Genomic DNA, 13,591 nt, shown 5'->3' on the forward strand with positions numbered 1-13,591 from the left:
TGGTTGGCGCAGGATAGAGCAGGGTTTAGAGCTGTTGTGCATAGGGTCGCTATGAGTCGGAAACGACTCGATGGCACATAACAACAACAACAAATAAGAAGGTAGGGTCAGTTGGACAAGGTGACTAATTTAGAGTACATTGGGAAAAAATATCTATCTGTGGGGGGGGAAAAGGCCCTTTGGCTGTGTAGATCACAACAAATTGTGAGTAACCTTGAGAAAAATGGGAATCCCAGAACACTTGACTGTGCTCTTGAGAAATCTAAACTTGGACCAGGAGGCAGTCCTTAGAACAAAGCAAGAAAACACTGCATGGTTTAAAATCAAGGGAATGCTTTTTTCAAACTATTTGTGAGACAGATCATCTGGGAGGCTGGATTTTATAAGGAGGAATGTGGCATCAGGATTGGAGAAAGACTCATCAGCAACCTGTGTTATTCAGATGTAACCTTGCTTGCTGAAACTGAGGAGGACAGGAAACATTTGCTGCAGAAGGTCAAGGACTGTAGTTTTCAATATGGATTACATCTCAACATCAAGAAAAGATTCTCACCACTGGACCAGTTGGCAGCATCATGATAGAGAAGAGATTGAGTTTGTTAACAATTTCTGCTTGTTTGTTCCACAATCAACATGCTAATTGCATTAGGTAAATCCACTGCCAGGCACCTCTCCAGAATTCTGAAAAGCAACAGTGTCAGCCTGGAAACTAAGATGCACCTGATCCAAGTCATGGTCTTTGCAATTACTTTTTATATAATATTTTGCATGTTGAACAATGACTAAAGAGAAATGTCCATGCCTTTGAGTTGTGGTGCTGGAGAGCAATATTGAACATACCATGGACTGCCAAGAGAATCAGTCTTGGAGAGGGTGATATCCAGCTGCTCCTTCCAGGCAAGGATTTTGAAATTCTGTCTCACATCCTTTGGGAATGCTGCCAGGAGGGGTCAGTCCTTGGAGAAGGACATCATGATTGGACGGATGGAGGGACAGTGCAGGCTAGGAAGACCCTAGATGAGATGGATTAACAGAGTAATTCAGGTAATGGTGTTACATGTATCATAGGCAGTGAGATAGGCTCAGGATAGGAGAGGGTTCAGAATTATTGTATGTAGGATCTCTATGAGTCACAGGCAACTTGATAGCATATAACAACAACTAGCAGTACTAAGTAATACCAAAGTATATTGACTATTTTCCAGTATTGATTTAGCAAAGTAATTCTTCTCCTCATTAGATTTTTTTGTAGGTAGTTAGCTAGCAACAACATAGAAAATGAAATTCAGCTGAAGGATTTTACTCAAAGACAAATTCCCTCAAAAATACATTCAAAATGTTGTTCACTTTTGTTTCAATTTCTTGCCTGTCTTTTGATGGAGGTAGTAATAGGGAACTGAACCTCCAGCCATCACTGCTGATAAAAATCATGGGTACAATTTATATGGAATCTGAGGATCCTAATCTTCAGATGCCATTCTATTTTTTAAAAAAACAAAATTTGAGATTTTTCTAGAAGCAGGAGTGGCATCCACTTCCTCAACAACATGCCTCTGGAACCTTTATGAATTATGAGAAGGTATTGAAAGGCTTCAAGTATTTTATTCATAGGGTGCTAGGAGTTGTTCTCAACTCAACAGCAATCAACAACATTATTGAGATTTTAATGAAAGTTTACCAAGAACTTGGATTTTCATTCATTCATTATTGCACATTTCCTTCCCTACTGCCCTAGTTTGCTTTTCTATTAAAAAATTTTTTTTTCGTTGTTGCCCAATTTTCTCTCCCCTCATCCCCAAGTCCACTTTGCTATGTACTTCTTGTTCTGGACTGTTGTCATGCAAATAATACCTAATCATATATTCCTTTTAAACAGTTCTTTCCCTCATCTATTCCAATGCAGTGTACATTATTTATCCCCTCTTTTCTTCATTTTCCCCAACCCCCATTTCAATCCTGTTTTATAACAGTGGCTTTGTGCAGTATTTGTCCTTTTATGACTAAGATATTTACCTCAGCATAATATACTCCAGGGTCACTCATTTTGTATAATATTTTATGAGTTCTTTGTTTCTCAGTGCTGCATACTGTTCTACTGTGTGAATAGACCACAGCTTCTCTATCCATTCGTTTGTTGATGAGCATGTGGGTTATTTCCATCTTTTTGCTATTTTGAACAGTGCAGCAATAAACATAGGCATGCATATATCTGTTTGGGTGGCATTTTGGTTTCTTTAGGGTGTATTCCCAGTAGTACAGTTGCTGGATGAAATGGTAGCAAATGCCATTTTTAAAATGTGGAAGTATTTTGTGTAGGCATTTGGTAAGAGTATACGACATTGTAGCTATGTTGTAAATATAACAATAACAACAACTATTATTATTATTATTGGTTATTTGGTCCTTAGGGTTTTCAATTGATGTCATATATGGTTTCTCAACTAATTTATACAGCAATTTATGCCATTATGTGGTTAGAATCATCTCAGTTTATTAAAAAGAGCATTTGAGTCCCATTCAGTTATAGCGCTATGTCTCAAAGTCCTCTGACTTTCTTTCAGACCTCTTACCTTAGCTTACTGTAAAAAGAGCAAGGACCACATGGGGATGACCATTATAAACTCCCCAAAGGGGAACTGTCCCAATCAACAGCATCAGTAGCACAAAACCCATTCCCATGAGGTCTGACAAATTCCCCCATGCTCCCATGCCTGTTTCTACTCATCTCAACCCCAATCTTACTGCTTTGCTGGATTCGAAATCTGATGCAGTAGATCAGAGACCACACAGAACCATATTGGGAAAGTAAAATGTTATGATCTGGATTAATAACACAATACAGTCAGGACAACTCCCAAAATGTGCATATAAGCATGTCAGCCTCCAAATTCTAGGCCAGTATTCTCAAGTTTGTAGTCCTGCCAATATTGTCCATTCTCCTCCGACTCCAAAGTTCCATCTCATGTCAGGTCTCCAGTTCGGCCATAAGCATTGCTACTGTAGGTGTAGGTGGAGCAAAAAGGGTGTTCTGAATTGTCTTGTGTCTTCATCAGTGCCAGAAGATGTGTAGCTGCAACTGTTGTTGTTAATTGCTTTCGAGTTGAGCATGACTCAAAGGCGACCCTATGAACAAAAGCCCTGAAGTCCCTATTCAATTTATTGGCAAGATTAGCCAGTCCCCTAGTTGTTTGTTGAAAATGGCCAATCCCTTTGGGGAATGCCAGTGACCCATTCACATATTCCCTCCTAGCCACATAGCAAAGTCCAATAATGTCTAGAAAAGTCATATTGGAAAATAAACTACATATTCACACAACTGGATTATGTTTAACACATGGTTTTTATTTTGCTCGAGTGACAGAACGAAGTGTATCTTTAGAATGTCAAATTGGTTGTTCATTCTTGAAATAAGGGACATTTCCTTCTGGTGCTTTGCTGCCAAATTAGGTGTTCATTCTTCAAATAATTTCTTTCTGGTACTTTGTTGCATGTCAGTGACTTTTGTCAAGTGAAGAAAGATGTCCAAATATAATGACTTGATTATGAAACCTTTTTACTTTTGTTGAAGATGTGTATATTGAAGGTAGAACAGACAAGAACCAAAAAGGGAGACAGTGAGTGTGAATTACTGAGAAAGGAATTGGATATCTGAATCCATTTATTATAGTAAAAAAATTGCTATGGAGCTCTCTTCTGGTCGCCCTTAACTTCAGGAGGAGGAAAGAGAATCACCATATGCATCAGCAGCCCAAGTATGGTTTCTCTGATGCAAAGGCCAGACATGCTTTCACCCTTCAACCTTTTTACCAGTTCTGACACCAACCTTCCCTCTGTTTACACATTTTTAGTAGTGGCCAAATAAACATCACCAAAAATACTGATTATTATGGTGTTTATTAGGGAAGTAACAGATTACAATTCAGGGTGAGAAAACAAGTCAGGAATCACTTTTTCCATCAGGATAGAGTTTCTTAAGCTGTGCTGGCAGGCAAGCCTCTCTCTGGCCCTTTACTTCTTGACCCCTGATTTCTGCCTTTCTAAGTTCATAGGACCACTCCATTCCTAACTGTCCTCTCTCTTTTTTAAAAAAAAATAATACACACACACACACACACACACACACACACACATATATATATATATAATCCCCCCAATACATAAAAAACACATCTCTTTCAAGAAGCTGGGTTTGTAAAACAACACCTTTTTTATTGTTTTATTTATTTTTTGGTTTGCAAATAGTAATTCGACTACATTGTGTTTCATGTAAATTTTGTTTTATACAGTCTTTCATTTACATTGTGTGCCATATAATCACTCATATGTGTTGTATTTTATATTATGTTCTTTTTTTATGATAGTTAACTCCCCTTTCTGCCTCAGGGATGGCTCGTTTAAAGCCTGTTATTGTTGTTTACCATCAAACCTGAACTGACTTACAGCTGACCCGCTAGTTAGTGGGTTTTCAGAAACTTTTAATTGCATGGAAGGAGGTTGCCCATCTTTCTCCTACAAAGCAGTGTGCCTTTGGAGTTGTATCATGGCGTCTAAGCACATACACCCTAGAGTGTCATGCTTCTACATACATTGTTAGTAAGCTATCTAGTCCCCTTGGTCGACCACCAACACTTCACACTTACCTGGTCTTACCCAATCATTTGGTGAGAATTACAAAGAAAATGACTAACGTGGTCATATTAGGTAATCTACTGCACCATAATTATACTCAATGCAAAGTTCTGTTTGCCTAGTAAAAAAAGAGTAGTTGATTTCATTTGTGGTCTTCCCTTTTTAACCAAACTCATAATAATAACTTGCTTTTTAAAATACCGATAATATCCTGTTTTGCCTTACTGATTCTCAAAGGGATTGTTACTAATTTGCCCAAATACGAGTCAAATAGAACTGAATGAAGCTTTTGAGGGACTAACCTTCCTTCTATTTCTCTTGTATTTTGTGGCTGTACCATTAAGCAGGATTATTTGGGAATTTAAGATTGTATATTACGCTTTGATATTCTAAATCTTTGTTTGTGATCCTCAGAGTCCTGCAGATAACCTCCACCTTTTTACTCTGAGTTCTTTGTTTCCTCTGTCCCTCATGATTCTTACATTTACCTTGCCTTTTTAAAATTTTAGGCATAAAGTAAGTGTTCTGCTCGTTTTAAAGTCTCTGTAAACTTTCATTAAAATTTTTTAAAAAAAAAGTAATTATGAAGCTAACTATGTCAGTCTGGAGGTGTGCCTGATCCAGGCAATAGTCTTTGCTATTGCTTGTTAAGTTTCAGAGAGCTGGACAGTGACTAGGGATGATAGAAAGAGAACTGATGCCTTTGAGCTGTGGTGCTGTTGAAGAGTGTTGAATATACCATGGACTGCCAGGAGAACAGACAGGTTCATCCTAGAGGGTGAGACCAGGCTGCTCCTTGGAGGCAAGGATTCTGAGGCTTCGTCTGATATCCTTTGGGCTGTTGAAAGGAGGGACTGGTCTTTGGAGAAGGACAATATGCTTGAAAGTGTGAAAGGAAAGATAAGGAGAGGGAGACTATCAATGAAATGGACTGATACAGTCACCTGGGGTAATGGGGGTAGATGTGTCAGAGATAGTAAAGTTGGCACAGGATAGAGCAGGTTTCAGGGCTGTTGTACAGAGTTGTTGAGTCCCAAGTGACTAGATGGCACATAACAACAACAACTATGAAGTGATCCAAAATATCAGATATACTACTATAGTTCTGGAGACTCTGTGTGTGTGTGTGTGTGTGTGTGTGTGTGTGTGGTGTATGTGTATGTATGTGTATGTATTGGAAGCAGGAGTAGCATCCACTTCCTAAACCACATGCCTCTGGAAACTCTCTGAACTTGGAGAAATAACGATAGTTATAGAAAGGCTTCAGGCCTTTTGTTCATAGGGTCACTATGAATTATTCCCTACTTGACAGCAATCAAGAACAATAACAATAATAGATATATGTATGTGGCTGACTCTGAGAAGAATTGGAATCCCAGAACACTTGATTGTGCTAATGCAAAACCTATACTTGGACCAAGAGGCAGTCGTCAGAGCAGAGCAAGGAAACACTGCATGGTTCAAAATTGGGAAGGGTGTACACCAGAGACGTGTCCTGTCTCCATACCTTTTCAACCTGTATGCAGAACAGATTATCCGAGAGGCTGGGCTCTATGAGGAGAAATGTAGCGTCAGGATTGGTGGAAGATCTATCAACAATCTGCGTTATGAAGATGATGCAACACTCCTTGCTGAAACTGAGCAAGACCTGAAGTGCTTGCTGCAGAGGGTCAAGGACTGCAGCCTACAATATGGACTGAGGCTCAATGTCAAGAAGACAAAGATTCTCACAACTGGACCAATTGGAGCATCAGGATGGATAGTGAAGAGATTGAGATTGTTCACAGCTTTAGTTTGCTTGGCTCCACAGTCAACACTCTTGGCACCAGTAGCCAGAAAATTAAAAGATGTATTGTGATGAGAAAGTGTGCTGTTAGGGATCTCTCCAGAGTACTGAAGTACAATGGTGTCTCTCTGGAGACTAAGGTGCATCTGGTACAGGCCATGGTATTTGCAATCACTTGTTATGTGACAGAGAGTTGGACAGTGACTAGGGAGGATAGAAGGAGAATTGATACCTTTGAGCTGTGGTGCTGAGGAAGAGTATTGATTGTACCATGGACTGCTAAGAAAACAAACAGATGCATCCTGGAGAGGATTAAATGGGGCTGCTCCTTGGAGGCAAGGATTCTGAGGCTTCGTCTGGCATACTTTGGACATGTTGTAAGGAGGGACCAGTCCTTGGAGATGGACATCATGTTTGGTAGGGTGGAGGGACAGCGCAGGAGGAGAAGGCCCTCTATGAGGTGGATTGATTCAGTGACTGGGGTAATCGGGATGGGTGTATCAGAGACAGTGCGATTGGCACATGACAGAGCAGAATTTAGAGTTGTTGTACATAGGGTCGCTATGAGTCGCAAGCAACTCGACGGCACATAACAACAACAACAACAACAACAACATATACAGATACAGATACACACACACAATAATATATACGTATGTATTTATATATGTGTGTATGTATATGTATGACATCGTGCTAGGGAGGGTGGAGGGCCATGCAGGAGGGGAAGGCCCTCTATGAGGTGGATTGACTTAGTGACCGGGGTAATCGGGGAGGGTTTGTCAGAGACAGATTGGCACAGGACAGAGCAGGGTTTAGGGCTGCTGTACATAGGGTTGCTATGAGTCACAAGCCACTCAACAGCACATAACAATAACCAAAATGTATGGATGTGTGTGTGTATATATATATTTATACACACACACATACATACATATATATATAAATATATATGTATAATAGTTACATTGTTCATTATCAGAGTCCACTCTTACTTTCTTACTGATGGTAGATCTATATATGCATAGGTTGCTTCATAGCATTTTCCAAACTATGCTCTTTGGAAGATTTCAGAAGCTGCTATTGAATTTGAAACATCAGCCTTTCTCCTGGTGGTTGATCGCTTAATCATTTGTGCCACCAGAGTCTTTCTCTCTCTCTCTCTCTTTTTTTTTTTGTGTGTGTGTGTATGTGTATTTAAAACATCGGTGTAACTAGAGTAATATCAGTCTGTTTCCTGAACTCCAGGTGACTTATCTGCTGTCTTCTCTAGTGGTGTTCTGTTTGTTTTTGTGTCTATAGATTTCATATTCCTGATGCCCACAGCTTCTACCTAGCAGGGGCCAACACCATATTTATCTCCCTATCATAACACTGGACTCACAGCATCTTCATAGCACATTGTAATTTCTTAGTGAAAATGTTTGCTTTAATGACTAAGTAATAGTATTTAAATCAGGTAGGGTTGTTGGTTTTTTTCTTTCTTTTTAGAGCTAATACGAGTCTGTTATTTCACTATTCTTTATTTTAGTCACATATAGGAACATTCTGAATGACCCATAGAACTTGGATTTAAGGAATGAAGTCATTAACTTGTATCAGAGGCTGTTCAGTTTTATTTATGCTGTCATAGAAAAATACAATGGCACTTGGAAAATACAGAAGTGATAGTAGGGTAATGTTATTTAAGTTGTTCCTATAATTCTCTGAAACTATAATGCAGCTTTGGTTTTGTAGCAGTGTTGATGACATTTACCTATTTTTAAAAAAATTGTAATTTGAGTAAAAGTTTACAGAACAAATTGGTATTCTTTTTTTTTTTTTTTTTACAAATTGGTATTCTGTTCCACAGTTTATACACATTTTGTAACAGTTTTAATTCCCCCATTGTAACAACAATCTTCTAGTTTAGGTCTTTCCTGTCCCTTCCTGCTTCTTTGTCTGTTTCTTAAGCTGTTTATTGAAAACCCATCTGTGTTGAAGCTCTGTTCTGCCAGATTCTCTACAAAATGTGTAAGTAACTATCGCCACTGAATAATTGAATAATGTGTATGACTTCAGGCCAGTGATCCTTAAGACTTGCACATGGCTCTGAATATTCTGAACCTGTAATTTCAGGAGGAGCTCGTCCTTGGAAAAAGACATCATGCTAGGAAAGGTAGAGAAGTGAGCAAAAAGAGAAGATTCTTAAGGAGATGGACCCACACAGTGACCGTAACAATGGACTCGAGTATATCAGAGATTGTGACGATGACGCAGGATAGGGCAAGGTTCAGATCAGTTTTTCATAGTGTCATTGTGATTTGTGTTGACTCACAGGCCTCTTACAAAAACAACCCCCGCACCAGCATAGTTTTACAGTAGGTCCTAGATACTTGGAGTTCTAACACTTGCTGGTGATCCTGGCATCACTCTCTGAAAAACACTGCAATTGATTTCAAAAATCAACTTTAAATGGAATTCTGTTTTTAAAATGATTCTTTTCGTATGAGGCATTCTAAATGTGCATGATACTTAGGTTTAAGAATTCTTCTTTGACACTGCTGAATCAGGAATGATTTATATGACCTTGGAGATAAAATGACATCATTCTTTCTTTACTGCATTTTTCATCATTCTAGTCTAGGGAGCACTGTTGGCTTAAAGATAAGGAATTACATAGCTGATGTAGAAGTATATGGTTCAGAACTATTGTCCATGGGAGAAAGCTGAGGAGTTTGCTTCTGTGCAGTGCTTCCGAAAACCTGCTGGATCAGGTTGGTGAGCTCTGGGTCGTTTAGATGGTACACAACAACAGTATATATTAGTACAGGGAGCTCTGGTGGCTCAGTCCTAAGGAGTTGTTCTGCCTGTCTAAAGGCATACAGTCAGGTGTTCCACAAACAAAAGATGGGCAGTCTCCCCTTGTGAGATTTAGTGCCTCTGAAAATCCCTGGAGAATCAGCTAAGACTTGAGAGTCATCAAGTCAAGTTCTTACTTCAATGATACATAACAACAACAAATACATACAGAATTTTAAGTGGATCTTTAAAAAGCCTTATAATTTATAAAGAATGAGAATAAACATCAAACTTAAAAGGTAGTAGGTTTTGGTTTTTTTCTACAGATACAGTATTTACCTACATTTATCTCATAATTTATATATGACTTTTTTTGAGAAAAATTTCAGGGTACTAAAAGATATAGTATACTTTAGTAATGTTCAGTATTTGATGCCACTAATATGGGTTAGAGATCTCTGGAGGCTTAGTGGTAAGGAGCTTTGCTGCTGATCTTAAGCATACTATTCAGGTCCACCAGCTGCTTTGTAGGAGAAAGATGAGCAGGCTCCTTCCGTGTGATTGTACTGCCTCTGAGAACCTGCTGGAGGGTTAGCTGTGAGTTGGCTCTGGCTCATTGGTACTCAACAGCAGCAGGGATTACACCTCAACATAAAAAAACCAACCCACCCCAAAAATATAAATTCAAAATCCTCACAATTAATTGAACCATGATAAACGGAGAAAAGGTAAAGTATCTAATCAAGTATCTAATTTGCTTGGATTCACACTCAACATCCCTGTAAGCAGCAGTCAAGAATTAAAACTGTTATATTGGAGAAGTCTGTGGCCAAGGATTTCTTGAAAATGCTAGAGAACAAGGATGTCACTTTAAAGGCTTAAGTGCACTTGACCTGAGCTACGACATTTTCAGTTGCATCATATGCATGCATGTGAAAATTTAAACAGCTACTAAAGAAGACTGGAGAAGAATAGATGCCTTTTAGTCATGGTGTTGGTGAGTAATATTGAATCCAGTAACACTACCTGAAGAATGACTATACCTCTTCTGGAGAAATTTCAGCAAGAGTGCGCCTTAAAGGTGAGAATGATGAGTGAGGCTATCTCACATGCTTTGAGCATGTCAGGAGGCATGTCCTGGATCAGGGACAATATGTTTGGATAAATGGAAGGTCATTGAAGTAGAAGGTGGCTCTCAATAAGATGGATTGACAATAATGGGTTTAAGCATGGCAGAGATTGTGCGGATACCACAGGATTGTTGTTGTGTATCACCACTGAACAATTGACAGCATCAGGATGGATGGTGAAGAGATTGAGATTGTTCACAGCTTTAGTTTTCTTGGCTCCACAGTCAACACTCTTGGCATCAGCAGCCAAGAAATCAAAAACCGTATTGCGATGGGAAAGTCTGCTCTTAGGGACTTCTCCAAAGTACTGAAGAGCAATGGTGTCTCTCTGGAGACTAAGGTGTGTCTGATACAGGCCATGGTCTTTGCAATCATTTGTTATGCATCAGAGAGTTGGACAATGACTAGGGAGGATAGAAGGAGAATTGATGCCTTTGAGCTGTGGTGCTGGAGAAGAGTATTGAGGGTATCATGGACTGCTAGGAAAACAAACAGATTCATCCTGGAGAGGCATAAACCAGGCTGCTCCTTGGAGGCAAGGATTTTGGGGCTTCGTCTGCCATACTTTGGACATGTTGTAAGGAGGGAGAGGTCCTTGGAGAGGGACATCATGCTTGGGAGGGTGGAGGGATGGTGCAAGAGGGGAAGACCCTCTATGAGGTGGATTGATTCAGAGACTGGGGTAATTGGTATGGGTGTGTCAGAGGCAGTGGGATTGGCACAGGATAGAGCAGGATTTAGGGCTGTTGTACATACAGGGTGGCTGAGTTGCAAGTGACTTGACGGCACATAACAACAACAGCAACAACCATTGAGTCAGAACTGACCCAAAACTGACCCTCTGGCAGGTTTTCAGAGGCAGTTGTTTGCATGGAGGAAGATTGTCTGTCCTTCTCCCACAGAGCATTTGGTGGATTTGAACCAGCTTCTTCCACTAGGCCACCAGAGCTCCTTGAAAGTGCCATCAAATCGACTACAACTCAGAGTGACCCTATATTAGCTGTCCGTGGGGTATTCTGCATTCTTTTCCAACACTGTGACTTGAAGGTAGCAGTTCTTCTGTCACCCTTACTCCTTGTCCAACTTTCAGCTGTATATATTTGTACCTAGGGTTGCTGTAAATTGGAGCTGATTTGACAGTACCTAAGAACAATAATACTAATCTTGGCCAAGTTAATAATGTTTTTATTTAAAATAAGTTTAAGAAAAAAAGTTGAAGAATTAATTTCAGTATTAAATTTTTAAAATTAATTTTACTAATTCTGATTCCATGAAAATCAGCAATGAATTGGTAATACACAGAAAATTAATACAAAATTTTTTATTGATTATAGCTAAAGAATTGAGGAATATATTCAATTGACGTCATTATAGTCCTGCATATAGACTAATACTCATCAAGGCCTCCTACCATCTTTTATATTTTTAAAGATTGTATTAATTTGCATACAAAGTCCTTATGCATTGGTTCAATCATATACATTATGTTTGATGCATTTTTTCATTCACAATTATGTTTAATACAATTATTCCTGTACATTGTGTTTTATTAAACAAATCACCATTGATCTATGTACACTGTCTCCACATCCTTTCAGGCCCCCATAGGATCTTTCCTAATTCCTTTACCCCTTCCTCTGCCCTCCAAACTATGCTTCCCTGTGATTTCCCCTCTCCTCACCCTTTGGCCTGCTGCCCCCCACCTTTCCTTTTTGTACTTTTATACACATCCTACTAGTTATCCTTATATTTTTACAATAGTGGTCTTATGCAGTATTTTTCCTTATAAGACTGAGTTAGTTCACTCAACATCATGCTATCCAGCCTTTCCCATGTTATATAGTATTTTCTGAAATCATTACTCCCGAGTGCTGCATAGTATTTCATCATGTGAATGTACAGCAATTTCTCAATCTGGTAATTTGCTGATGGACACTTAGGCTGTTTCCACCTTCTTGCTATGGTGAATAATGTTGCTATGGACATTGGTGTAGAACTCTCTTTTTTTTGGTTCTATTTTCCTTGGTTCTTTCCTCTTTTTAAAATTTAACACTTAATGTCTGTTGTAAATCTAACATTGTTTGGATGAAGAATGCACCAAAAGTTTTGAGGATTATTAAAATTAGCCATAGAACTGCTGTGAATTTATAGTTGACCAGATTTCCACAATACCTTAATCTATTCTTTCTTTCTTTTTTTCTTATTTTTTAGGGACTTTCTCCCTCGAGGGTCTGGCATTGTGACAAGGCGACCTCTTGTTCTGCAGCTTGTTACTTCCAAAGCAGGTAATGAATGATGAGGTTTTCTGCATGGTTGAGCACATCCCGTGGCACCTGTCTGCTCAGTTCCAGGGTGCTGAGTTATAGCAACAGAATACATTTTTGTGATCATACCCTACATTCCTCTCTGAATTGGTTCCTTCTACATTGCTTTTATATATATATTTCAAAGTATCAAAAGTGTTGATTGTGGAGCTGAGCAAGCTGTAATTGTTAACAACTTAAATATCTTCTCCATCTATCATGGTGCTGCCAATTGGCCCACTGGTGAAACTCTTTGTCTTCTTGATGTTGAGCTTCAATCCATATTGAAGACTACAGTCCTTGACATTCTGCAGCAAATGCTTCAGGTCCTCCTCCATTCAGCAAGCAAGATTGTATCATCTGTATAACGTAGGTTATTGATGAGTCTTCCTCCAAATCTGATGCCACACTCCTCCTCATAAAATCTAGTCTCGCGAATGATCTGTTCCGCCCACAGACTGAAAAGGCATGGAGACAGGACGTGTCCCTGGCACACCCCTTTTCTAATTCTGAACCATGCAATATTCCCGTGTTCTGTTCACTTGCACTTACAATTACAGTTTTACTGAATGGTTTGCACTCTCTAAACTGAAACCTTGGTGGTGAATTGATTTTATGTAACCAAATGTAAAAATGGTTGTGTTACAATCTCAAAGTATAATACTCTATAAAGATTCTGGGGTTCTTAAAACATCAAACCAGCTGCAATACTGTTTGAGATATATGTGCAGGCAGCAGGAAGAGAAAGCACTTCAAAGCTGAATGAGTGTCTGGTATGTTCAAAGCACAGTGCTTACAGCTGAATGAAGACTTCATGCCCAAACTACACTTTTTTTCTTTTTTACTTTATTAATTTTTGTGCGTGCATCGTCAAATTGGATCTAACTGGTACAGGAAGAGACTGCCCCTCCTTCTCCAGCAGAGAATCTGGTGAACTTGAACTGCATACCTCTGGAATTTCA

The 13,591-nt window shown here is 39.2% G+C and overlaps 1 protein-coding gene across 4 annotated transcripts in view; it reads left to right on the forward strand.

The window, feature by feature from the left end:
* Positions 1–13,591, forward strand: part of DNM3 (dynamin 3) — an 875,056-nt gene that overhangs the window by 136,714 nt on the left and 724,751 nt on the right. For all 4 annotated transcript variants that reach the window (XM_006887429.1, XM_006887430.1, XM_006887432.1 and 1 more), the window contains exon 2: positions 12,538–12,611. In XM_006887429.1, the coding sequence (XP_006887491.1) occupies positions 12,538–12,611 (74 nt within the window). The remainder of the gene's footprint in view (positions 1–12,537; positions 12,612–13,591) is intronic.

The sequence above is a fragment of the Elephantulus edwardii genome, unplaced genomic scaffold (genome assembly GCF_000299155.1).
Source record: "Elephantulus edwardii isolate Elephantulus edwardi_28Jun2011 unplaced genomic scaffold, EleEdw1.0 scaffold00057, whole genome shotgun sequence".
In the NCBI taxonomy this organism is placed as follows: Eukaryota; Metazoa; Chordata; class Mammalia; order Macroscelidea; family Macroscelididae; genus Elephantulus; species Elephantulus edwardii.